The 25,669-nt window shown below is 36.2% G+C and overlaps 1 protein-coding gene across 8 annotated transcripts in view; it reads left to right on the top strand.

Moving 5' to 3' along the window:
* Nucleotides 1-25,669, top strand: part of RGS7 (regulator of G protein signaling 7) — a 501,308-nt gene that overhangs the window by 409,748 nt on the left and 65,891 nt on the right. For all 8 annotated transcript variants that reach the window (XM_072732891.1, XM_072732892.1, XM_072732895.1 and 5 more), the window contains 3 exons: nucleotides 8,223-8,287; nucleotides 9,195-9,271; nucleotides 9,382-9,463. In XM_072732891.1, coding sequence (XP_072588992.1) covers nucleotides 8,223-8,287; nucleotides 9,195-9,271; nucleotides 9,382-9,463 — 224 coding nt within the window. The remainder of the gene's footprint in view (nucleotides 1-8,222; nucleotides 8,288-9,194; nucleotides 9,272-9,381; nucleotides 9,464-25,669) is intronic.

Below are 25,669 nucleotides of genomic sequence, written 5' to 3' on the forward strand. Positions count from 1 at the left end.
CTTACAATCTGTAATATAATTTGTGGATGAATGCACAGAGAACTGGATTCAAATAAGATTCACAGTGACAGTAATAGTTCTTACTTTTAGGAGCAACATTCTCAGAAATTAAGAAAAATGGATGCATGTAGAAAATAGATGCAAGAGACTTCTGCTCTTCTCAGCACTCTCTGAGAGTCAGTGTAATGCTCCCATTGCTGCTGCCTTTGTATTTTATGTGTGATAAGCATCTGCTGTGTGATCACAAACCCAAGAACCCTCTGACTCACATAGTTATTTGTATGGTTGTGGAAAAGGATTTCACTTACTGTCAATTAAATAAAGATGACAATACTTTTTTTCTGAGATAACTAGATAACTTAAGTCAACTACTTAAGGCTCTGGATAAAATAATACATGTAAACACCGTAACTTGCAGCAGTCTACATTGTAGAGTCATCAGAGGACACTTCCTTTTCCTTTAGGAGGAGGTACGAGTCCACAGCTCTAATTCTTTTCATCCTCATAGTGGTTCGCTGTTATCCCACAGGTATCCTACAAGAATTCCTTCTTCTTAAGACCTTCAAGGCAGGTATTTGAAGATTTTCATGGTCCAAGTGTTCAGTTACCATAGTAGATCTTGCTTATCTTTTTTTAAAGATTTTATTTAGTTACTTGAAAGACAGAGGAAGCACGATCACAGAGGGAGAGGGAGAAGCAGACCCCCACTGAGCAGGGAGCCTGATGCTGGGCTCAATTTCAAGACCCTGGAATCATAACCCAAGCTGAAGGCAGAAGATTTAACTAACTGAGCCATCCAAGTGCTGCAGATCTTTCTTATCTTGATTAATAAAATCTTTTTAAAAAATACCTTCAAATTATTATTTTGGAAATACTGTTATCGAAGATAATTATCTCTTTACTTTAGAGTGAAATTAAGGATAATGTTTTTTGTTTTTATTATATTATAAAAAAAATCCAAAAAAATCCAAAAATCATTGATCTCTTAAGGGAACATTCATTCAGCATAGATATAATCACAAAACACATTTGCATCTTGGAGTGGATGTAAGAAGCAAGAACTGACTCACACACCATACTTACTGGACACTTTCCAAAATTACTCCCCCTGCCCCTGCATGGAATAAGAAGAAAAGAAAGCAAAACTGGAGTAGAAAGAATTATTAGGAAAGCGCAGAAATTGGAAAATGGTGCCACAAGCCACTCACTTGAAAGATGTATTCTTTCTGGAATCAATAGAATTTAGCCAAAAGAAAGGAAGATGATGATATCAGACTTAAAATTTCTCTTCTCAAGAAATTAGGGCAACTTTACAGAACTGGATGAAGTTCTGACCAATCCTATGAATGATTCGTCAATCTACATGGGCTGGAGTGAGTAAGTCTTAGGAGGGTAGAGAAAGGCTTGCCCCATCTTGGATTAAGGTTTCTTAGGCTTAAACGCAGCATTCAAAGAAAAAGCCCTATGCCTTGTCTGATGTTTTGTCTCTGACCTAGATTTCATAAAGCAGCTCAGGCTCTCTCTCTCTCTCATTCAGGGAGCAAGCCTAAAAGTAAAGGGGAGTAACCGGGAGGAACAATGTCATATCCTTGCAGAATTGTTATGCTGCTGGCCAATAGTTACAACAGCAAACCCAGGATTTTTTAGGTCATTTTAGCCTCAGTCCAAAATGAGTGAACAATGCCAAAGGAAACCAGAAATAAGAAGGATAGTCACAATAGGTAATAGCCCTCTTTTTTGGAAGATCTGAGCCATGATAGAATATTTTTAGCAAATCTAAATTTTTTAAAATGTGCCAAGGCAATGTTTTTTCTCACTCTGATTTTGCAAGACAACAGCTTTCTCTCCATGCCCTCCAGGATCTAAATAATTGTAATTAAAGCAATCTCCAAATGGAATGTGAATACTATAATTAATTTTTTAAGAACTAGAAAAAATGGAGCATACAACAAACTCCAGTCACTAAAAAATTAGAAAGACAGAGAGTGTGAAATACATTATGGGGGATAACATTAGGCAGTGTTTATGGGAGATAACATTTATGGGGGTAACAGGCAATGTTTAATTTCTGAGACTAAAATCCAAGGAAAAGATATTAAATATTTATTTAATGGCCACTGATGGAATGGTAACAAGTTTTATTACTTTTAAACAATTAAAAGAGGAATTAAAGAAAATACATATCATGTAACAAAAGATAGAAAACAAAGAAAATACAATCATGAGAGAGAGAAAGATGAAGATATAAGAAAAGGAAGAACAAATATAACTTATAAGAATGAATGTAAATATTTAAGTTTATCTTTTAAAGTAGATGGTATCTTTGTTAGGTCATAAATAAAATCCAGTGATATCTGTCTGCAAGGAAGATGAGCCAAACATGCCGACCCTTTAAAGTAGGTTGGTAAAGCAAAGAGATACCAGGGAAATAAAAGAAAATGAAACCAGGGTTTGCAATATGAAAAATAACCCAAGGTAAAAAGTGTTAAATAGAGCCAAGTTAGTGAAAGTGGCAATCCATACATATTTTTTCATTAAAACCTATCATTAAATATAAGAAAACAGATTGGCATAATGAAATTGTCCCACTTGAACATACCACTCTAAAAATAAATAATCTAATAAGCTACCTACATAAAAGGATACAGAAGATGTATGTCAAGAGGTATAAAGTTGTGTAGAGGAAGACAATGGGGAAAAAAGGGCTGTTGGGTGGAGGTAGTAGGTGTCACTGAAAGCATGGGTCTGAAGGAGAAGCAGCCACCATCTGAGTGCAGTTGGAAGCAAGGTCCAAGGATAACGAAACGGGCACACGAGGACTTTGGCTTTTACTGGAAGTGAAGTAAGATAGGAAGTGGTTGAAAAATGGGAAGTTTAAATACAATTAAATCTGATTTGTCTTAACAGAATAACTGATTGCTTTGCTTAAAATGGACTCTTCAGAGTTGCAGAGGATAAAAGACATATTCATGCTCAAAGTCTATGGAATTTGGTTACACAGATCATATAAAATCACATTTATGATTTGAAAGGTGAACACACCCTCATTCAGCAATGACACTTTAGGAAATTATCACATATCTAAAAAATAAACATACAGCCATACATACATGTTTGCAGAAGAACTAGTAAATAATCACAAGATGAAGGATATAATCCAAGTGTTCAACAATAATGCCACATTTAAATAAATAATAAATGGATTATAATGAAATAATTTTTCAAGATATTGTGGAATAGCACTTACTGACATGAAATTGTCCAAATATAACATTAAAGGTAAAAGCTCATAAGATAGCATATGTAGTACTGTTTTAAATAAATATATGCAGATAAAGTTTTGATATAAATACAGTCATGTGTATGTTAGTAGATTTGTATAGAATGGAAAAAGCCAGAATATATGCAAAATAATTACAGAAGTAAGATTAGAATGATTTTTTTCTTTAATATTTATACTTTTTTCTGGGACGCCTGAGTGGCTCAGTGGTTGAGCATCTGCCTTCGACTCAGGGAGTACTGGGATCGAGTCCCACATCAGGTTCCCTGCATGGAGCCTGCTTCTCCCTCTGCCTCTGTCTTTGCCTCTCTCTGTATCTCTCATGAGTAAATAAATAAATAATCTTTTTAAAAAAGATTTAATATTTCTATTTTTTTCTGAATTGCCTTAACTTTTACAATGAGTAATAAAGATTTTAAAAATTAAATTATTTCAACTTTAAAGTAAAACGATTTGTGTGCATCATTTTTAATGATGATACAACATGTCATTGAAGAAATACACATGAATTCCTGTACCCCACTGTGTTCCTATATTCTGTATCATGAAGACTTACACTTCTGTATTTCATGCTATTTCCTTGGGTTACATTTTCAGAAGTGCAAGTACTGGAAGAATGGCTGTGATTACTCATTGTCAGAATTCTTTTCAAAAAGACTTCACTGTAAGAAAAAAAAAAAAAAAAAGACTTCACTGTTAGGTGCTCACGCTCAGTGCTGTTTCACTTCTTTATGGCCAGAATGGGTTATTGCCAATCAGTAACATATCTGCTCTTCTGATGAGTGGAAAGTGATTTTCGTAACAGGATGCTAAAATGGAAATCCAGCCAACGTGTTAAGTGGATCAACACCAGATGTGAAAGTGCTGAGCTAGACTGACATACAAATTGTCACACTAGCTGCTGTCAGCTCCCATTGAGGGCATTAAAGGGTAAGATGTTGGCTTAAAGACTGATTTTGTAGCTGTTAGGATGTCAGGAGTCATTGCCCCCATCAGCCCCAAGTGGGAAGAATGAGTGAGAATGTCCCTCATCTCAAGCCCCATGACAGAAATTTCAAGGGCTTTCTGAGAGTGCTTGACAGGAGTCACCTAGTCCTGGGAACACAATGGATCATGAACTGCAGGCCTTGGAATTACAAGGGGCAGGAGACAGGCTATCCAGTTATGGGTGGAGGAATTGAAAGGGAAATGGCTATATTCCGTGGCCTACTTTCAGGACAAAAAGTGCAAAAAAACACTCACAAAAAGTGAGTGTTTCTCTTGTGTGCAATCTAAGCCAGATATGACAGAGTCCTCTCCTGGAGAACAGCCTGGACAGAGAGAAGCCAGGGGTATAGTCCAAGGGCTGTGGCAGTGATCAGCCCCTATAAAGACGCTACAGATGAGAGATTCCCAGCAATGGCAGCGTGTGATTTCTCCAAAGCATCCCACAAAGTAATATGAAAAACATAATCTGCCTTACAACTCTGCCAAGATCAGAGAATGGCAGCATTAGATCACCATGCTGCTATCAGTCAAGAAAGAATGGCAGCATCCTGTTTCCTCCCTATATTCCAACTTCATAAAGTTAGAAACCTTGGTCAGCAATTCTTGGAGGGGACGCAGAAGCACAAGGTGGACAAAGAAGATGGTCACATCTCTCTCACCACAGAAACTGGGGGAAAAAGGGAAAGGGGAAGACCTCAAGACTGTAAACCAGGCTTGAATTTTTAAATATTCCTTGGGATAGACACCTTTTTTAGTAAGTTGGGGCTCACTCTGAATCACCTGAGTGACGAGCAAGACTGGATGCTGCTTGAGTTTTTATTCAGGGACTAGGGAAGAATTTGCTCACACAATGAACTTGAAACAATAAAAAAGATAGTTTCATGACAATATGTGTTATATTTGTATGACTTAATATTCATGTGGCAATTGTATTTCTAATCTTTGTGAACTATAGAGTTACGTCCTTTCCATGTTTAGATATTGGGATCTAAGTAATTTTCTCACAGACCTCTGTGATTCAACTCTGCACACTTTTGTCATAGATACTAGTTTTGGGGGCAGCCCCGGTGGCCCAGCGGTTTAGTGCCGCCTTCAGTCCAAGGTGTGATCCTGGGGACCCAGCATCGAGTCCCACATCGGGCTCCCTGCATGGAACCTGCTTCTCCCTCTGCCTGTGTCTCTGCCTCTCTCTCTCTCTCTCTCTCTCTCTCTCTCTCTCTGTGTGTCTCATGAATAAATAAAATATTTTAAAAAATAAAAGGTACTAGTTTTTGTTCAACAGACTATTCTACCTCAGAGAACTTTAGGAAATTTCATGGAAAAAAACTCATGCCAGTATTCACTTTCTGTTAAGTTAGGTGTGTGATCCAGAAACTTTGATACCTCAGTCTTAAGGTGTATTCACACCAGATTGTATGCATTTACTATACAGCTATTTTAGTCAAAGTGATACGGTAGGCCTTCTCAAACTTTCTTCCACTCAGTGGCATACCCTCCTATTAAATTACTTGTTTGTTTGATCCTCAAAATTGTATCATATGGTCTGAAACTACTGCAGAAAGATATATTTAAACTTAAGATTTAAATTAAATCCTCAATAATGGATAACATTAAAAAAATCCACCAATGGCTTTTTTAGTTGTTCTCAATATGTTGGCGCTGCAGAAAAAACACAAGGGTTCTGTTAAAGATCACTTGCACTCAGGCCTAGGTCCATATGGGACGCCCCATAGAGCACTTTTGGCACCTAAGAAAATAGGGATTAGTACAAAAACACTTGACCTGAGTCATAGTTTTGAAGATGCAGAGCTACTCTCATTTTTTAAAACTTTATTAAATTGTAAAATCACTGGAATTGAAACCCTCTTTTATTTACATGGACCTCCTTCTCATCTGCATCCCATTCAATGCTAACACTCTGCTGATAAAGAATAAAAGGATCATCTGTACCTGTCTACTGTCCTGTGTCCACACTGGATTGGTGAGGTTTGGGACCTTTTGGTCATAATTGTATTTGCAGTGCCTTTAACAGTGTCCAGAATGTTCCCTACTTGCTAACCTAGCTTTTTCCTTCTTCCTCTTTACCAAAAAGACTAGTAGAAATCATGAATTGTTTTAACTGCTAAATATCTCCTTCTAAAAAGATCCCATTCATTTATCCATTCATCATTCACTCATTCAATGGATCCATGTGGAACAACTACTGTGTTTACTGTATACCCAGTGCTGCCTGTCCATGCCTTTGTTTTGCTTCCTAGAGAATTAAGAAAAATTACATTAAAGGATAGCAATATTAAAGGGTGTGTAACTTCTTAGTGAACAGCCATCTAAAAAAACATCACTCTGCTTCTGATTAGTTTACCTAATAAGGGTAGAAATATGTTTCCCAGAGGGGGTCTGATTTTGAAAAGAGCAAAGATTAGATGACCAGAATCAATGGAACAAGTAGTGGCTGGTGCAGCAGGACACATGGAGGAGGGCTGACCCAAGGAGTGGGTAGCTCAGGCGTGAAATTTGATTAAAGGTAAGCTAGGAAAGCTGAAATTATTTAATTTAGATATTTAGGCAGATTTTATCTTTCTTTCATGAAGAGATACCCTCAGGGGGATTGCACAAACTCTACAGTCTCTTTTACCAACTGCTGAGAACATTTTAGATATCTTCTTAAAATCATTGTCCTCTACAGTAAGAGTCTCTTCAAGGGTGAGTGAAAACTATGGCCAATTAGAAAATTAATGCATCATGTCATTTTTGTTTTTGAAGTTTGACTTTTACTAATTTCGAGAATTCGTGATTTTGAAAATTACTAGTATTAGTGAAAAAATAAAATTCCCATGATCAGTTGTAGAAAGATGTGTTCTCAGATTATCTCCTGGGTTCTTGGTGTCCGTAGTAATGTTATCATAGGTTCATGGTTGGCTTTCTCCTTGGCTTGGCCTTCATAAAGGAAACTTTAGAACGAATTGAATACACAGCATCAGTGTTTGCAGTGATTTCAGGTTTTCTGTGTAAGATAGTTCCTTAGTGATATCAGCTGGACTTCATAATCAAAAATTGAGGATGACACAAGTTACTTCAATGGTGGTAATTACAAGGACGCCCCCAGAACTAACCTCACAAAAAGTAGTATTTGACAGTCCTCATCCAGCAGATTTATTCAGCACCTAAAATATACAGTTTATCTTGAATTTCATGAGACTCAAATATCACATTATGGAAATGTCCTGGAAATCAGGACTGTACCAGAGGGCTCTGAATGTCTTGATATTATCCTAAGAGTTGCTAAAAATCCTGAAATAACTAAAGAAATATGATTTTTCAATCACGGTGCTGCTGTAGCCCTCTTCTCTCCCTCTGGCATCCATCCCATAAATCTGCTGCCCAAGTGGGCTTTCCCTGGCAGCAAGGATATTGAGTCTTCAGAAAAATGGAATTAAAAGGTAGTCATATTGTAGTTACGAAAGATATTATAGTTTCCTCTCTCCTAGTGGCAAAACAAATGATGATGGCAAAATATAGCAAAGGAGATGCCAAGAAGCCTTCAGTTTACATTAATAGAGTCTTTCAGTTGACAGAAGAATATGAAAATAATTAAATGTGCCAGTGATTCCCTCTTCATGCAATTCTTTTTAACACAGTAGTGTTATTTGTATATCTAGATGTTTAAGTTCATTTAAGGTGTTATTTAGAGGGCTACATTTTCCCCCTTATTTAATAAAAATAGTTACCAACTTTCTAAACATAGCTAGTTTCTCATAGGTACCACTGTTTGAATTTCAGTAAAAATGCTACCATTATATATTTTTGTCCAAAAAAATATAAAGATAGAAAATTATGACTGAAAAAAGTGATAAAGACCAAGATGTCTTGATTTATAATGCTATATTTTTATTTTTAGTGAGTGCCTTCAGTTAATAAGCAGGCAAGAAATGATTCATTTTTTTTTTCCTTACAGCGGTTTACCTATGCAAGAGAACAATGCAAAATAAGGCAAGGCTGGAACTAGCAGACTATGAAGCTGTAAGTACCAAGGGCTTTCTGGCAAAGAGAGTCATAAAATGAATAGGAATAAAGTCTATGGTCATTTCTGGAGATTCTGTTGACTTTTCACCCCTGGATTTTAAGGACCAGATTCTAGGGATCAGGCGTCAGAATGGCTCAAATCCCTGACCTGCTTGCTTCATCTCATCATTCACACTGGAGACAGTGAACTTCTAGATGCACAAACTCACAGGAGAAGGGACAAACATGTTTTGCTAACCTTGACATAAGGGTAAAAACATTAGATGTGTCCTATATATAGTGAAGACATCCAAACTTAGAGAAATAAAGAGCATTTCCTTTGGGTAAATAGTTTTTGCAAAACCTTCAACTTGACCACCATCAGCAGATAAAATTAATCTGATGTAATTTGTTCAGACAATTGCTCTTTGTGATTTACTGACTTTGAAGCACTGACTAGAAATGGCAATAGGCTGCTGAGGGTTTACATTCTTTTTTTTTTTTTTTTTTTTTTTTTTTTTTTTTTTTTTACATTCTTATCAGGAACTGGATAGACTGATGGAATCGTTAGTAGAAAAGTATTGCTTTCCTGTTCCTCACTAAAATGGCACAGAAAAATCCAATGGATTAGTCTTGAGCACTTTTTTTTTAAACAAAATAATGTTAGTATTTTAGATGTTTACTGGGTTCTCTAAAGTCAATTATTCATAAAATTAATATTTATGATAGGTTTCCATGTTTCCTCTGTTAATATAAATGAAGATGAGCTACATTCAGTAAGCATGACTTATCATGGAGAACCAAAGTATACATACTACGTTAGAATTTGGTATTTGTTTTCTTGATAAATTCACACAGTAGATAAATGAGAAGGGAGTAGTGAAAGTGAATACCAGAACATCTTCACCTGTGGTATATTTTTCAGGAGAGCCTGGCCAGGCTGCAGAGAGCATTTGCTCGAAAGTGGGAGTTCATTTTTATGCAAGCAGAAGCACAAGCAAAGTGAGTCCTTGTGAGTCTTTTGGAAAATTTGTTCAAGTTGTGTTGTGATCTTTGTTCATAGAGGGGCTACAATTAACATTACTTATTATTCATTGTTATGATGTTGACAGAGTGGACAAGAAGAGAGACAAGATTGAAAGGAAGATCCTGGATAGCCAAGAAAGAGCATTCTGGGACGTCCACAGACCTGTGGTAAGCAAATGTGCAAACATTATCTCCACTTCATAATCTGAGCCTTTGGGAATTGAAGGATGCCTGAAAAAGTGATGGAAGAACGTGGTAGCCCCATCACTCTTCCCCAAATCTTGGTGATTTAGCTAAGAAAAGATTGCCACTTTTGTGTAAGATAACCAGAATTCAGGAGTGTAATATTTAATTTATAAAGCTATACATTTTTTCCACCACATCACTCTTGGCATTTGAAGTACTTGATACTTTTATATCCTTGAAAGAAAAAAGACTGCAACAAAACAGGTTTACATAAACCATATGACTCAGAGTAACAAGTAATGAATGCCCTTGATTAATACCAGAAAGCTATGTGCAAGGAATTCAACACTGGTTATGGGCATTCGTAAGAAAACATGTCTAATCTCATATATTTCTTTCTATTTTGATATTATGCATTTGTCTTCTATATATTTCTTTAAATACAGACAGGGCATTTGGGAGTCATATTTACATAAATATAGAATAAATATCAAGTTCACAGCATTGGACAAATCAAGATTGATGAGAATATTTTAAAAACTTTCCTCTCAACTACCTTCAGGATCAGACCAAAATAGATCTGCTTTCCAAAGATTTCTTGATATGTGTGTTTCAATTTCAGATAGCAATGCAATTGTTAAATTCTATATTGAATTTTTCTGTTTTTGAATTCCCAAAGGATTAGAGTTAGAATTAAATTGGTTTCCCTGTTCAATATTCAGATCGAGTTTTATTCCTCATGGTGAAAAAGGACTATAGGTCATGTGCAGAAGTGTTACAAGAATATGAAGTAGGATTTTTGCTTGCTTGTTTGTTTGTTTTAAGCAATGTAGAAACTAGTCAATACATTATGTTCCTGTGTTTATCCACTATATGCCTCTGGACATCTGGTGGCCCATCTCTAGCCTTGTTCAGCTTTGATGGCCTGCATCCTCCTGCAACCCAAGAGAATTCACTCCATAACTTCCTGCACTACCTATGTCCGTCCTATGGCAATTGCTCAAGCTCACAGAGCATGTCAATTGATCCCACCTCCATGCACTCCCCTGCTCCATCCCCTATAAGTTACTCAGCTGCTCCCTGGCCTTCTGTGTGCCCTTATTGGAGGCAGAACCTGTTTACAGTTGTTTTTGCTCTATCCAGTCCTCTGTGTCTCCCCTCAGCAAGGAGCACATATGAATGCTCTCCAGGGGCTCCCCTGCTGCATCCCTCACTAGGCTTACAATCAGAAAACCATCCCAAGGAGCACCTACAGGGAGAAACCACCCGGGAGCCATGGGCTTCATCTCCTTTATTCAACATCTAGTTGCTGATGACATATCGCAGGTGCAGATGCTGAGGAAGCTAATCTGTGGGATCTCTTTGAGTATCAATCTTTTATTTCTAAACTCTTTGTTTCTGCTATACTTTCCATTTTATTTAGGCTATTCTTTAGGAGCTTGGAAACTATGTCCTAGGTTTAGGCAATAGGAGAATTACAGCAACATGGCCTTCCTTGATGCTTACCAACTAGCTTACCTAGAATGATCTGATTGTGTTGACTCTTCTCTTCACAGAGGTTATTCTCTATTCACCTCTCCAGCTTTTTGAACTGTCTGAGTGGTAGCCTTTGTCCTCAACTTTTTTTATATATCAGTCCTATGGCCATCTGCCAGTACAAAGACTAACCACTGTTTCCATAAGAAGCCATATCTGAACATGGCATACCTGTGCAACCTCTTATGAAAATATCATTTATTCTGTACCAATATGTGCCAGACATTGTATTGCATGGAATGTTGATTACAACATAGTCCTTGGGGATCCCTGGGTGGCGCAGCGGTTTGGCGCCTGCCTTTGGCCCAGGGCGCGATCCTGGAGACCCGGGATCAAATCCCACGTCGGGCTCCCGGTGCATGGAGCCTGCTTTTCCCTCTGTCTGTGTCTCTGCCTCTCTCTCTCTCTGTGACTATCATAAATAAAAATTAAAAAAAATAAAAAAAAACATAGTCCTTGATTCCTAAAACTCACATCCAATGGAAACATTTTAGTCACAAACCCTTTAAGATAGATATGACCACATATTTGTTTTCTGGAGGAAAATACAGATGGTCATGGGATTTATATGACTTGCCCATATGCACATAGCTGGTAGTGACAGAGCCAAACCTGAACCAACTATCTCCTGCTCCAGAGATTGAGTCACAAAAAAGGGGAGCAATGGGGAAGTAGAGTAGCTCTAGTTAAAGAAAGCAGCCATAGCAAGAATGAGACCCTCCCTGCGTGCCTCCATTCTGCAAAAAAAAAAGGGGGGGTGGGATAGAGAATTAGCAGCACTGCATATGTGATATAGCTATGTTTACAAGTGTCTTGTTATATGTATATTTTACTTTTATATTTTATTCATAGTTTTTGAATATTCATTTTCATTCATTTTGCTGTTTTCAAGAGCCTGGTTCAAGCCATCTTTCAAATATTGTAGGCCACACATTCCTGATCTAGGGGAACCCAACTGCCATATAGAAAACACCATGGTCAGGTGTAGTTATACAATATGAACCCCAAAGGACCAGTTCCAGTAGTGTTGCTGCAATAAGTCCTACCCCCTATATTCAAATAGAATAATCTTGGGTAACCTATATACTATTTCAAGAAAAATCTAAAATTTTTATAAAGATATAAATAACTCTAGTTGGCATAAATTATTAATACATGAAAGAGATCACAAAGAACGCCCTTATTTTTATTTTGGTTTTGAAATACTATTATAAACATATGAAATGACCACTATAAGTCTTAAAATCTGGAGGTCAATATTTCCGTTAGAATAAAAAACACTCTTTCAAATTTCACAGATTTATAACACAATTTAATTGAAAGGCTTTTAAGTTACAAAAAGTATATTTTCCTGGAAGGATTTAGTTTCATCAGTATATAAAATATCTTTGTTTTCAAAAACCAGAAATGGAGTTATTTCATTAGTAATATTTATTGAGTTTTTCATTTTACTTCTTCTTGTACAATCCTACTGATAATGTTACAATAAAAAAAGTAACAGAGAACAATTAATCCTCATGAAGCTTTATCTCAAGTAAAGGTGATCTGCTACATTGTGTTGTTTGCTTTGCTTTGCTTTCATCTGGTTCTGCTCTGGCATTTATGTAATCAAAAATAGATTGGAAGTCATTAGCTAGAAATGTGGTAAGGAGAGGGGAATCTCAGAAAGCATCTCAGAGTATATAAAGTATACTTTAAAAATATTTTAAAATACTATATTATATTACGTGAATTTCCACTTGAAAATATAGAACATATGTGTGTGTATATATATATATATACATAAAATATGATTTTACTTTTTAAAAAGCCATGAGGTCATGTAACACAGTGTAATCAATCTATTGCACTTAATGCCATTATGAAATAAATATAGTATCTCTGAGCATGCTCATGTTTACTCCAAGAAAAATAAATAAATGAAGTCATTAACACCGAGAAGGACTCTTCGGTTGTCAGGGATTCCAGATAGAATTGTCAAAAACTCACTACTCAAGAAGATAGTGGGACAAATACACCAAATTGTAATAAATGTCAAAGGTAATTTGGAATTTGGGTTAATTTGTGTATTTGATGTTTCAATATTTTTATGAAGCCCCTTCAAGAGTAATGCATCATGGTCTGTATTAATAGAATTTTAGCAACTAGTTTAATTGAAGTAAAAATTATGCTTGTCACAACACTAAGGATCTCAGTTTTAGAGTGTGCCCAGTTCTAGAAACTATACTTTTAAAAAATTGTAGTTGGGGCAGTCTGGGTAGCTCAACGGTTTAGGACCACCTTCGGCCCAGGACGTGATCCTGGAGACCCGGGTACATGTCCCGTGTTGGGCTCCCTGCATGGAGCCTGCCTCTCCCTCTACCTGTGTCTCTTCCTCTCTCTCTGTGTCTCTCATGAATAAATAAATAAAATCTTAAAAAAAATAAAAATAAAAATAAATTTAAAAATGCAGTTGAAAAAATAAAATAAAAAATACAGTTGAACTATCGTTGAGGTGAAGAGTGAAGGGGCAAAGTCAAAAATAAGAAAAGAAATTGTGAAATTATTAAAGAGATTAGTGTACTTAACAGTAGGAAGATCCAAAAAAAGTGTCTTCATATTTTGGAAATTTAATTTGGTAGGATTGGAATGAGGCTTATTCTTTTAACCCATGTTGGATTGTGGGTGACCAATGTGGAAACAACTAGAAAGTAAAATTTCAGTATAAAAAAGAACTTATCTAACTCAACACCCAAAAAATAAAAAATCCAGTTAAGAAATAAGCAGAAGACACAAATAGATATTTCTCCAAAGAAAACATACAAATGGCCAACAGACCCATGAAAAATGTTCAACATCACTCTGCATCAGGGAAATACAAATCAAAACCACAATGAGATACCACCTCACACTGGTCAGAATGAATAAAATGAACTACTTAGGAAACAACAGATGTTGGTGAGGATGGGGAGAAAGCAGAACCCTCTTACACTGTTAGTGGGAATGAAAACTGGGGCAGCCACTCTGGAAAACAGTATGGAACTTCCTCAAAAAGTTAAAAATAGAACTACCCTACAATCCAGTGTTTGCACTACTGGGAACACAAATACCTAGTGTTTATCCAAAGGATACAAATATAGTTATTCTAAGGGGCACCTATGCCCCAATGTTTATAGTAGCAATGTCCACAATAGCAAAACTGTGGAAGCAGCCAAGATGCCCATTGACAGATGAATGGATAAAGAAGATGTGGTATATGTATACAATGTAATATTACTCAGCCATCAAAAAGAATGAAATTTTGCCATTTGCAGCAGTGAAATAAATCAGTCAGAGAAAGACAAATACCATATGATCTCACCATATGTGGAACTTAAGGAAAAAAACAGATCAAACATAGGGGAAGGGAAAGAAAAATAAAATAATGAAAACAGAGAGAGAAGCAAACCATAAGAAACTCTTCGCTATAGGAAACAAATTGAGAGTTACTGGAGGGGGGGTGGGTGGGAAATGGGGTAATTGGGTGATGGACATTAAGGAGGGCACTTGATGTAATGATATGCAACTGATAAATCAGTAAATTCTACCCCAGAAACTAATAATTCAGCATATGTTAACTAAATTGAATTTGATAAAAATTTTAAAATGAATAAATCCAAATCTATATTTGCAAAGAAAAAATAGTGACTTGAAGGGGCACATGCACCCCAATGTTTATAGCAGCACTAACTGCTATAGCCAAAACAAGGAAAGAGTCCAAATGCCCCTCAACTGATGAATCAATAAAGAAGATGTGGTATATACATACAATGGAATATTACTCAACCATCATAAAATGAAATCTTCACTTTGCAAGGGTGTGGATGGTACTAGAGGGTATTATGCTAAGCAAAATAAGTCATAAAAAGACAAATACCAAATGATCACTCATATGTAGAATTTAAGTAACAGATGAACACATGGGAAGGGAAGGAAAAATACAATAACGTAGACAGAGAGGGAGGCAAGCCAGAAGAGTTGGCTATATATAATATATCACCCTTCCACTAACCTGGAAAATTCACAATTGCCTAGTGGGAGCGCCAAAGTTACACTCTGGAGACAGTACTATAAAGGAAAATCATTTGTACCACAAACTATAAAGCACAAGACCACAATTACAAATAGTCCTGCAGACATGCTATGGGAGGCAGCTCTGGTTCCTGTAGAGGCTATGTTTACATATATAGTAAGAAAAAAACAATAGTAGTTTTGAAAAGAGAATCAAGACTTTCAGTCCAGCATATAAAGATCTTGGAAGCTGTGACTTCAATTCTCATTACAAGAAAAAGCTGAAGATCGGGGATCCCTGGGTGGCGCAGCGGTTTGGCGCCTGCCTTTGGCCCAGGGCGCGATCCTGGAGACCCGGGATCGAATCCCACGTCGGGCTCCCGGTGCATGGAGCCTGCTTCTCCCTCTGCCTATGTCTCTGCCTCTCTCTCTCTCTCTGTATGACTATCGTAAATAAATAATAAAAAAAAAAAAATAAAGTTGACGTTTAAAAAAAAAAAAAAAAAGCTGAAGATCAACAATTGTTCTTAGATCCAGCAAGGAATGATGTCTCAGGGCAATCTAGTGTCAGTCCTCAAAATTGGAGAGCCAGATAAGTGGTTACAGGAAATCGTAACTGACCAGGGCAGAATCCTGGGAGCAGGAGCCTGTATAGGAACCAGTGCTGGGGTAAGAAAACTTGAGGTCAAATGGACAAATTGCTGCAGGCTCAGTGTAGCCAAACTTGACAATGAAAACTCCAAAGGAGCCCAGTTTTAGGGGCAGGCCCCACATTTTTTGTGAGTGTTAGCTCCAGAAGATTTACTCTAAATTGACACCACAAAGATCTGAGAAAAATCCTGTCCTGTTTCTCACAGAGAAAAGGGAAAAGGAACTATTTTTAGATCTGCCCAGAACATTATCTTCTTCATAAAAAGACTTGCCTTCAAGAGAACTTGTAAATGTTACAGCCCAGGGGCCACAGGTTCCCTAAAAGAGTAAGATTTAATTGTAGCATCATAGAGTTTCTCCTTACTCAGGCAAAACCACCACATCAGTAGGTGCTCCTAAGTAACAACACGGAATTCCAAGGAAAGAAACTGTACATCTCACGTCTTGTTTAAGATGTATAGACTGTTTCCCCAAGACAACTGAGAAGATAAAAACAAGGATCTCAGAGAAAATTTTAGTGCCTAATAACTACAGAAACAGAAAACAATAAACACAGTCTAACCCCTAGTCAGATAAACATAAACTACACACTGAATGCCTACTTACCTCAGTTCCTTTGACTCAGTGCATCATGTCTGGTTTTCAAAAAGAAATTGCAGATATCATGAAAGAAAAGAACAGTTTGAAGAGACAGATCGAGCTCTAGAATCAGACTCAAATATGTCAAAGATATTGAAATAATCAGAACAGGAATTTGAAAAAAAAAGTATGATGAATAAGCAAAGGCTTCTAATGGGAAAAGTGGACAACTCAAAAGAGCAGAGGTAAGATGTAAACAGAAATAGGGAAACTCTAAGAAGAAATCAAAAGGAAATGCTAAAGACAAAAATACATAAATAAAAAATACTGTAACAGAAGTGAATTAAGAATGCATTTAATGAGCTCATCATAGACTGGACATGTCCAAAAGAAAAAAGTTTGAAGAAGTATTAATAGAAAATTCCAAAACTAAATTGTAGAGAAGAAAAAAAAGACTGAAAAAAATCAGAACAGAATATCCAAGAACTGTGTATTATTAAAGGTGTATTATACATGTGATGAGAATACCAGAAAGATAAGAAAGACAGAAAGGAAATAATTGCAACAATGACTGTTGATTTCCAAAAATCAGTGCCAAACCATAGAGCCAGGAAGCTCAGAGAACACCAGAGTAAATAGAAGATCTGAACATAGACATATTGCATTCAAACTGCAGAAAATCAAGACAAAGAAAAAATCTTGAAAGAAGCCAGAGGGGAAGAACTCCTTATCCATAGAGAAGAGCAAGTATAATAATTACATCAGATTTATTTTCAGAAACCATACAAGCAAGAGAATGAAGTAAAATATTAAGTATTGGTACAGCTAATTTGGAATAAAGTTCTGTGGTTTCCTACAAAAGTAAACATGTTCTTACCATATGATATAGCAGTCGCGCTCCTTGGTATTTACCCAAATGAGTTGAAAATATGTTCACAAAAAAACCTGCATACGAATGCCTATGGAATCTTTATTCACAGTTGTCAAAACTTGAAAACAACCCAAATGTTCTTCAATAGGAAACCGTGGTTCATACATTGGAATGTTTTTCAGCAATAAGAGGAATTGAGCTATCAAGCTACAAAATGATACAGTAGAACCTTAAATGCATAGTGCTAAGTGAAAGGAGCCAATCTAAAAAAACAAAGTACTGTATGATTCTCTGTGACATTCTGAAAAAGGTAAAACTATACAGATAGTTTTTAGGGGTTGAAGGAGAGGCAGAAAGTGGTGAATAGTGGAGCACAGGAAATTCGGAGAGCAGTGAAACTAAACCGGAGGATATCATAATAGATATATGTCATACATTTCTCAAAATCCATAAAATTTACAGCACAAGGTGTGAACTCTATTGTCAGCTATGGACTTTAGTTAACAATGATGTATCCATACTGGCTCAATGATTGTAACAAAAGTACTATGCTAATGTAAAATAATAATGGGGGAAATGGGTGAGGGGTGTGCGAGAGAGCATATAGGACATCTCTGTACTCTATACAGTTTTTCTATGAACTCAAAGCCGGTCAAAAAATGTCTATAATTTTTTTAAAGCTCAGATAAAAACATATTTTTTTAAAGTGAAACAGAGGGCATGTCACAGAAGCAATGAACCCAGCAAAATGTCTGCTCAGAAGGACATACCAATGTTACATGACTGTGGAAGATAAAAATGAATTTTATCTACTAAGTCAGGTCCATTCTTAGAGAAAATCTGCTAGTTCTTTCACTGTGTATCTTTGTTCACTGTATATACATGACCTGAATTAGAATATGATGAAGTCTATTTATTGGTTTTCTGTTTTATTCAGTGTACTTCATTTTATTTGCCTTATATGTTGGATGCATTTTTGACATATGCAATCAGAGTGGTAAAAAGTAGAGTCCCACAAAAATGACTTGCAGGCATTTTTATATCTTTCAAAGGATCAAGCTAATGCTCTGTAGGCCATGAACATAGTATTGGGAAATCTTGTCATTAGTTTCTCCTGGGTGGGAATAATTACATTCAAAATAATTTTTTAGAAAATGAGAAAAATTCACACTTGCATTTTTTTTAATTAATTTTTATTGGTGTTCAATTTACCAACATACAGAAAAACTCACACTTGCATTTTTAAAGAATTAGTTGTACTGCTATAATGTGTACACTTCCATGCTATTTTGAGGCAAATTATGCTTTACTGTGCACATTAAACAAACAAGTACATGATGAGATTTCATTACTCCTATATAATACGTTTTTCTAAATATACTATTACTAGAAGAATTGATTGGCAAGAAAAAATGGAATAAAGTAAAAGCAATAAATTTTTATTGCAACAACTTATTTCCTTAATTGACTCATTCATTTGGTATATCTTTGAACCAACATTTATGGAAGCTTACTGTAAGGTTAAGGACACAAAGATAAATAAGATACTGTCCCTGTGATAGAGAAATTTTTATCTTGAGACAAATGGGATGAAGACTTACATCAATACTTATCATGAAAATGATGAGCTAAGAATATGGTGCTCAATGAAGTACAGGAATGACAGGAATCATTGGTCAATTATGATTATCCCAAGGAAAAAGGACTTCAGGGAACAGAGATCTTTTTCTTACATATGAAAGGCTATCCAAATATGGGGTGGATTTGACATAAATATGCTGAGTTAAAATGGTATGGTATATGCCAGTGATTGTAAAGAAACTTTATTTTAGGTTCCCATTTTTCCCTTTAAATATACCCTGTCATGCTAGTTCTCCTACAGCCAATAAAAAAATTAAAAAAAAAAAAAACATGATTTCTCTGTTCACTCTTAGGTGAAATATCCTAGAGTTCCAGTGATTCCCAAACATAATTTTGATCAAATATGCAGTTATAAGACATAATCAAACTACACATCTAATTTGAACTTGAGGCTTCTTTTTCCTAGGGTCCTAGATGTGGGGAAGGAGGCAATTGTTAGTTTCTTCTGTCTTTTCCTACCTAGCTTCTTTACTCCTTATTCCCATCTCACTATCCCTGATTTCTGACACATCCAGAGATGGAATGGGAGGAGCTGGAGATGCTGAGAACAGCCGTCTTCTTAACTGACTCGACTGCTATGTTGACTTAAACTCTCATAACCTCTGGACTTGTTTATAACCTCTGGACTTGGAGACGTGCAAAGCTACCTTTCTCTTATAGGAGTTTGTATAGGCTTTGGCTGACAACACCCATATTTCTGGGGATTTATTGCTTGCAACTGTCTTTGATTAGAGAGAAGAGATCCCTAATCTGGCTAGCTATGTAATTCTTCCTCAGCCCTCAGGATTCCAGCAGTATCTATGATAAGTCCTTGCTCAAGTGTGATTTGACTTTCTACAGTTTCAGTTACCCGCAGTCAACCATGGGTCCAGAATCAGATGATCCTCCTTCTGATGGATTGTCAGAAGGTCAGTAGTAGCCTAATGCTACATCACAATACCGACATTATTTTGCCTCACCTCATCTCATCATGTAGGCATTTTATTATCTCACATCATCACAAAAAGGGTAAATACAGTACAGTAAGGTAGTTTAAGGGAGGGAGCAACCACATTCACATTGCTTTTATTACAATATATTGTTATAATTCTTCTATTTTATCATGAGTTATTGTTGTTAATCTCTTACTATGCCTAATCTATAAATTAAACTTTATCATGGGTGTGCATGTATAGGAAAAAACATAGCACATACAGGGATCAGTACTATCTGCAATTTCAGGCATCCACTGGGGGTCTTGGACTATATCCCCTGTGGATATGAGGGGATTATTGTATTGCTTTTCTTGGCTGCCTCTTCATCCCTCCACCAGGAGGACCTCTTGGATAGGCACCTTAGAAGACCCATACCAGCTCTCTCTTGTCTGGACTATGACTGGCCCTCTGGAAGCCCATATTCTCTGTCCCATTGAACCCTAGGAGCACACTCACTTGCAAAACTTCAACTCTCTCTTTTCTTGTCACGGGCTGATTCAACAGCCTTTTGTTCTGTTTTCTCAATATTGTGCCTTCGCCAATCTAGCTGTCCCTAACACTATAGGAAACACATGTTAAAGTCTCACATGAGTCTCCTTAAAGCCCTTCTCTCCTGACTTGAGCAGAGACAAAGTGAGACTTACAGAAGTCCCCACTTGTTCTCTGACTCCTGATGGATTCATTCTGCCTATCCATCCTCACAGCACGGCATTTAAGATTTCTCCGTTGCAGTAGGTGGTACATCCAGTCCAGTGTTGACAAAACCATTTTACCTAAAATGAGCCTTAGCTAAAATTTCTATTCTCAAAATCCTGCTATACTTGGAAATTACTGGAAGCATATACGTCTGTTTATTCAAGTTAAAATTTTGTTTTCATTAGCTCTATACATTAAGAAAAGATAAACTATAATTATATGCTGTAAGTGCAAAAAAAGGATATTATGTGTGCTATCCAGGCAGGAAAAAAATGGTTAGCTACATACAATTAAAATTGAGTCTATGCTGCAAGACAGTGAAACAACCTCTATGTAATTTAAAGGAGTAAGATTACATGTACGCAATTTGTCTTTCATGTACAATGGAAATACAGAAATTCTCAGGTAAAATGAAATTGTGTTACTATATTACCCACATACTCTCTTGGGGGGAAAAAATCTTACTTGAAGCTACTCCAATTGACCAAAGGTATATGGAATTAATAATTAAAATAGGTGAAAACCATGATCTAAAAGATTGGGGATAAATGTGAAAGTCATTTTAAGAGGCAACAAATAAGTCAATAAATATGCAAGAAATAAATTCTACCATTATGATAATGGTAGAATAGTTCTAAAGTGAACATAAGTATATTTAAGCTCTTAGCATATAATAAACATCACACAATAAAGAGAACAAGATTGATTATTCAACAAATGCTCTTAAAATAAATTAGTTAGAAAAAAGTAATTTATCACTTTATTATTCACATCAAAACACTGAAAATTCATTTAAAAGGCATATCTTTTTTAGAAAGGAAATAAAAGAAACAAAGGAAAGAAGAGAAAGAAGAAAAGGAATCAAAAGAAAAAAGGAGCAAACATCCTACTCAAAAATAGGTTTACATTTAGCTAATGTTAGGATAGGGGAAACTTTTACGCATAAGAACATCAAAAGAAATCACAAAGATAAGTGGCAAATAAATTTAACTTAAAAATTTGTTTTTATGTTTAAAAACATAATCAAAAGAATAGGTAATCCTTGAAAAATATTTGGAGTAAGCATGATAAATATTAGTATTCTTAATGTATAAAATAACTATATAATTCAGAAAAAAAATATTGTGATTTCACATAACAAGTAGAAAAAAGATGGGGCATCTGAATGACTCAGTCAGTTAAGCATCCGACTCATGATTTTGGCTCAGGACGTGATCTCAGGGTTGTGAGATCAAGCCCTGAGTTGGACTCGTGGATGTCAGACCTGCTTAAGATTCTCTCCCTCTCTCTCTGCTCTTCCCCTGACTCTATCTCTCTAAAATTTAAAAAATAATTAATTAATTAGAAAAAAGGCTTAAACTGACAATTCACACGAAAAAATATAAATAAGAAAATATCCTTTCTAGTCATAAAAAAAGCAAATTAAAAGAAAGATATGCCAATTTTCTTTAGTCCCTTTTTTTTTTAAACTTTAAATTAATCCTAGTAATCCTGGCAAGATCAGTAGGAAGAGAATCTCTGCTAAATGCTATGGTAGATATGTGCATTGGCATTGCATTCCTGAAAATTAATTAAGCAATATGAATAAAAAGTCAAAATGTTTTGCACCAGTATGTTAACTTATCCAAAATTTCTAATTTCTAATTTCCATGCAAAGAAATTAGAGTGGTTAAATACATAAAGGTAGCTAAAAATCTGAGCTGGCATAAGTATTCAGCAATAAGGGGTGGTTAAATAAAATAGATCTACAATATAAGCTATTATCTAACCATTCAGGATGAGAAGTTCAAAGAATTTTTAAAATGTTGAGAAAACCTAGGGTGAAATATGAAATGCAATTGTCTGAATATATAATTATATGTAATATGATCCCAGGTTTGCTTTAAAAAAAATAGCTGCCTGAGAAACAGGAGAGAATATGCCAAATATTGATTTGTAGTAATTCTGGGGTATTTGATATATAGGTAATTTTAATTTTACAAGGAGCATGTGTCACATTTATACTTGATAAAATATTTTAGAACCTCTTAATTGACCCATAATGCCCCAGATAGGGAAGGCACACTTCTTCCACACTCTGAGATGGTCAGAACACACTTGGGAGAGTAGTATCCCACCCCTGGCACTGTACTCTCAGGGGTAACATTAGAAATCCTGGCCATCTTTTGAGCAGGCTGAGTGGGATGATGGGGGGCGAGTAGGAAGGTGTGATAAGATATGCTAGAGTGAGAGGATTTGAGAAATTAAGCTTAGGGCACAAAAGCTGGATGCTTTTAATCATCCATTTTCAAGTATTTGAGCAGCTGTCACTGGAAAAAGAGTAGATTTATCTTCATTTTGGATAAAAGGAGACAGATTTTGTCTAAATGAAGAATGTTTTCATCCTTTACTTGTTCAGTGGATGGTATCAGAGGGCAGGGAGATCTCGTGTTCTGAGTTGTCCAGGGTTGCCAGCATAAGGATCCCTTCTCTTGGGTCAGTGCTTGGACCACCCTTTATGCCTAAGATTGATTCAGTGCTTTCCCTAGGAGAAGACTGAAATCGGACTTTGGACAGAAATTTGAGAATATCATGTTTCAGTTAACTTAATGAAAAGAAATGGTACATAATGCTTTTTATCAATTCAGATTTTAAATTCCCTATATTATAGATTATATGGATAGTAAGCTCTCGGAATTGAGGAGGAAGAGGGTGGAAGAAAGGCTGGAGGTTTAAATTCTAGGTGTTATATTATCAACAGTGAGGGTCACTCCTTGATTGTACATTTTTTTCCATGATCAAAGTCTATAACTTTGCACGTGGAATTAATAGCTGATTCCCTTTTAGCCTGTGAGGTGGTATTGAGTAGGACCAGGGTGTGGTTTTCACACATTAAAGCAATCATCTAAATTGTCTCGATTCCACTCAGCCTCAGAGACAGAGACCTGACGTCTCTCTGGAGTGACTCCAGAAAGCAGGCTGGATGCATTCCCACAGAGAACTTGACTGAATTTTTTTTAGTATGTTTTATAATCAGCATAGCTTTTCATACATTTTCCATTTCTAAAATAGATAACGTGCTTTTGAAATTTAGTGTACATTAAGTGACTGCTCCTTTTTCTTACTGGATGAAAAACTGCATCGATTGTGCAGACTATTGTTACTGTGAGGAGTGGTGTTAAATTTTCAAATAATTTCTGTCATTGGTTTCATTAACTAGAATGTTGAGAATGTTGGTATTTTTTGTGTGAATCTGGACCAAGAAGCTGCATCTTATTTTATATTTGGGGGAGTATTATCATGATAAAAATAATATAACTTGTTATAATTATTTCAGGTTCATACCATCTTTGATTATCTTGAGGAAGAAGTTCCTCTAAAAAGGTCCAATTCCACTATAGTAATTTATGATAGGACCATCCTTTATTTACTACTTTATTTTTTAATGAATTTTTTTAAATTTATTCATGAAAGACACACAGAGAGAGGGAGAGACATAGGCAGAGGGAGAAGCAGGCTCCCTGTGGGGAGCCTGATGCGGAACTCCATCCCAGGACCCCAGGATCACGACCTGAGCCAAAGGCAGATGGTCAAACCCTGAGCCACCCAGGTGCCCCTACTTACTACTTTAAAGAAATGGTTACAACTTGGATACACTCTGCCTCAGACAATACTTATTCAGGAGAAAATATACTTAGTATTTTTTTCTTTCTGAGAAAACCAGGTCTAGAAACCTCTTAAAATGTGCAGGTAATTATCTTATTTCTTCATATGATGTTCTACATTTTATCTCTTCATTTTAAATTACTTTAAAATGAACCAGGAAAGAACTACATGATTGTTTGGTTATCCTCAGCAACTTTCATTAATGCCTGATATTTCACCACACTAACAAGGGTAATAGCAGACAATAGTTACCTGTCATCTAGGTGACCTAAAACTGGTCTTTCCTCTCATCAAATTTCAAGTTCCTGAAAAGTAGCACTTTAAAGCAAAAAGCAAACAAAACAAAACAAATTTAAAAATAAAGCAGCCATCCCTGAGACTGAATGGTTGTTTCTGTGCTTTAGAAACAGGGAGATGTGACATTGATATTAATTATTTTTTTTCTTGTCTTGGTTGGTTCTTTAGTCTCCTTTAATTATGAAGGAAGAGAATGAGGTCCTGTACTCTTGGGTCCTGCAGCTCTCTCCCCAGAGGGAAGGCAACATTGAGAGAACCAATACCTCTGTTTTCCCAATGACGGGAAGAAAGATGGGCAGTACATAATAGCACTCAGAGAGCATTCACCAGGGGCTGGTCACTGTTCTGAGCACTTTATATACATTAATTACCTCAAACAATACTCACAACAACCCCAAGGAGTACAGTGATGTTCTCCTCATACTAGATGAGGAATCTCAGCCACAGAGACACTGGAGTTGCACAAGATCCCACAAGGAATAAGTAGGAAGCTAGTACTGAACACTAGGTGGTCCTCAAGACACCTTTGCATCTCTGAATAAATCTGATATTGGCATGGAACGTGATTGCTTACACATTTTCTTTGTAATCTTCACATAATTCTTATAGAGGAGCAAAAATCATTTTTCTTCTACTCTTCTGAGCTCTCAGCTGAGATCTCTATAACAAAAGACAGATTGAAAAAATAAAAACAGAAGTTTGTTAACATATATAACTCATGCAACTGTGAAAGATACCCAGAAAAAATGAATAACTTCCTGAGGTAGCTTGGAATACAGACTTCCCTATCATCTTGATAGGGAAAAAGGAAGGGGATGTAGGCCTCTTAGGGAAGAGTAAATGATTTTTAGGGGAGGTGACTTCCTCGGAAGTATAGATAAGAAGTATGATAGTTTGTGACTGGGTTTATCCGGGTGTGGTGAGGACCCCTAGTGTCCTCTCCTGTGATAAGAGTCAGTGTTCTTGATTGACGAAACTCCCAGGGAGGGAATTTATGACAATTTATATTCTTTTGGAGGATGTGTCCTTAAGCAGATAAAGGAAGTTTAGAGAAAGCTGTTTTTTAAGTGACCACTGCTCAAATATGCCAAAGTGAGATATTTTGGGGTGGTATATTCTACTACCGTTCACTCTGTTAGTTTGACATCATTCACAGATGAGGAAATTGAAGAGAGGGTGAGTTTTGTCTTGCTTTTTCCTTCCCTTGGAAGGAGCCAGAAATGAGCTCTTCCCCATAATAAGCCAGGCCCTGAGGTTAACAGGACAGTT

The sequence above is a fragment of the Vulpes vulpes genome, chromosome 13 (assembly GCF_048418805.1).
Source record: "Vulpes vulpes isolate BD-2025 chromosome 13, VulVul3, whole genome shotgun sequence".
NCBI classification, from domain to species: domain Eukaryota; kingdom Metazoa; phylum Chordata; class Mammalia; order Carnivora; family Canidae; genus Vulpes; species Vulpes vulpes.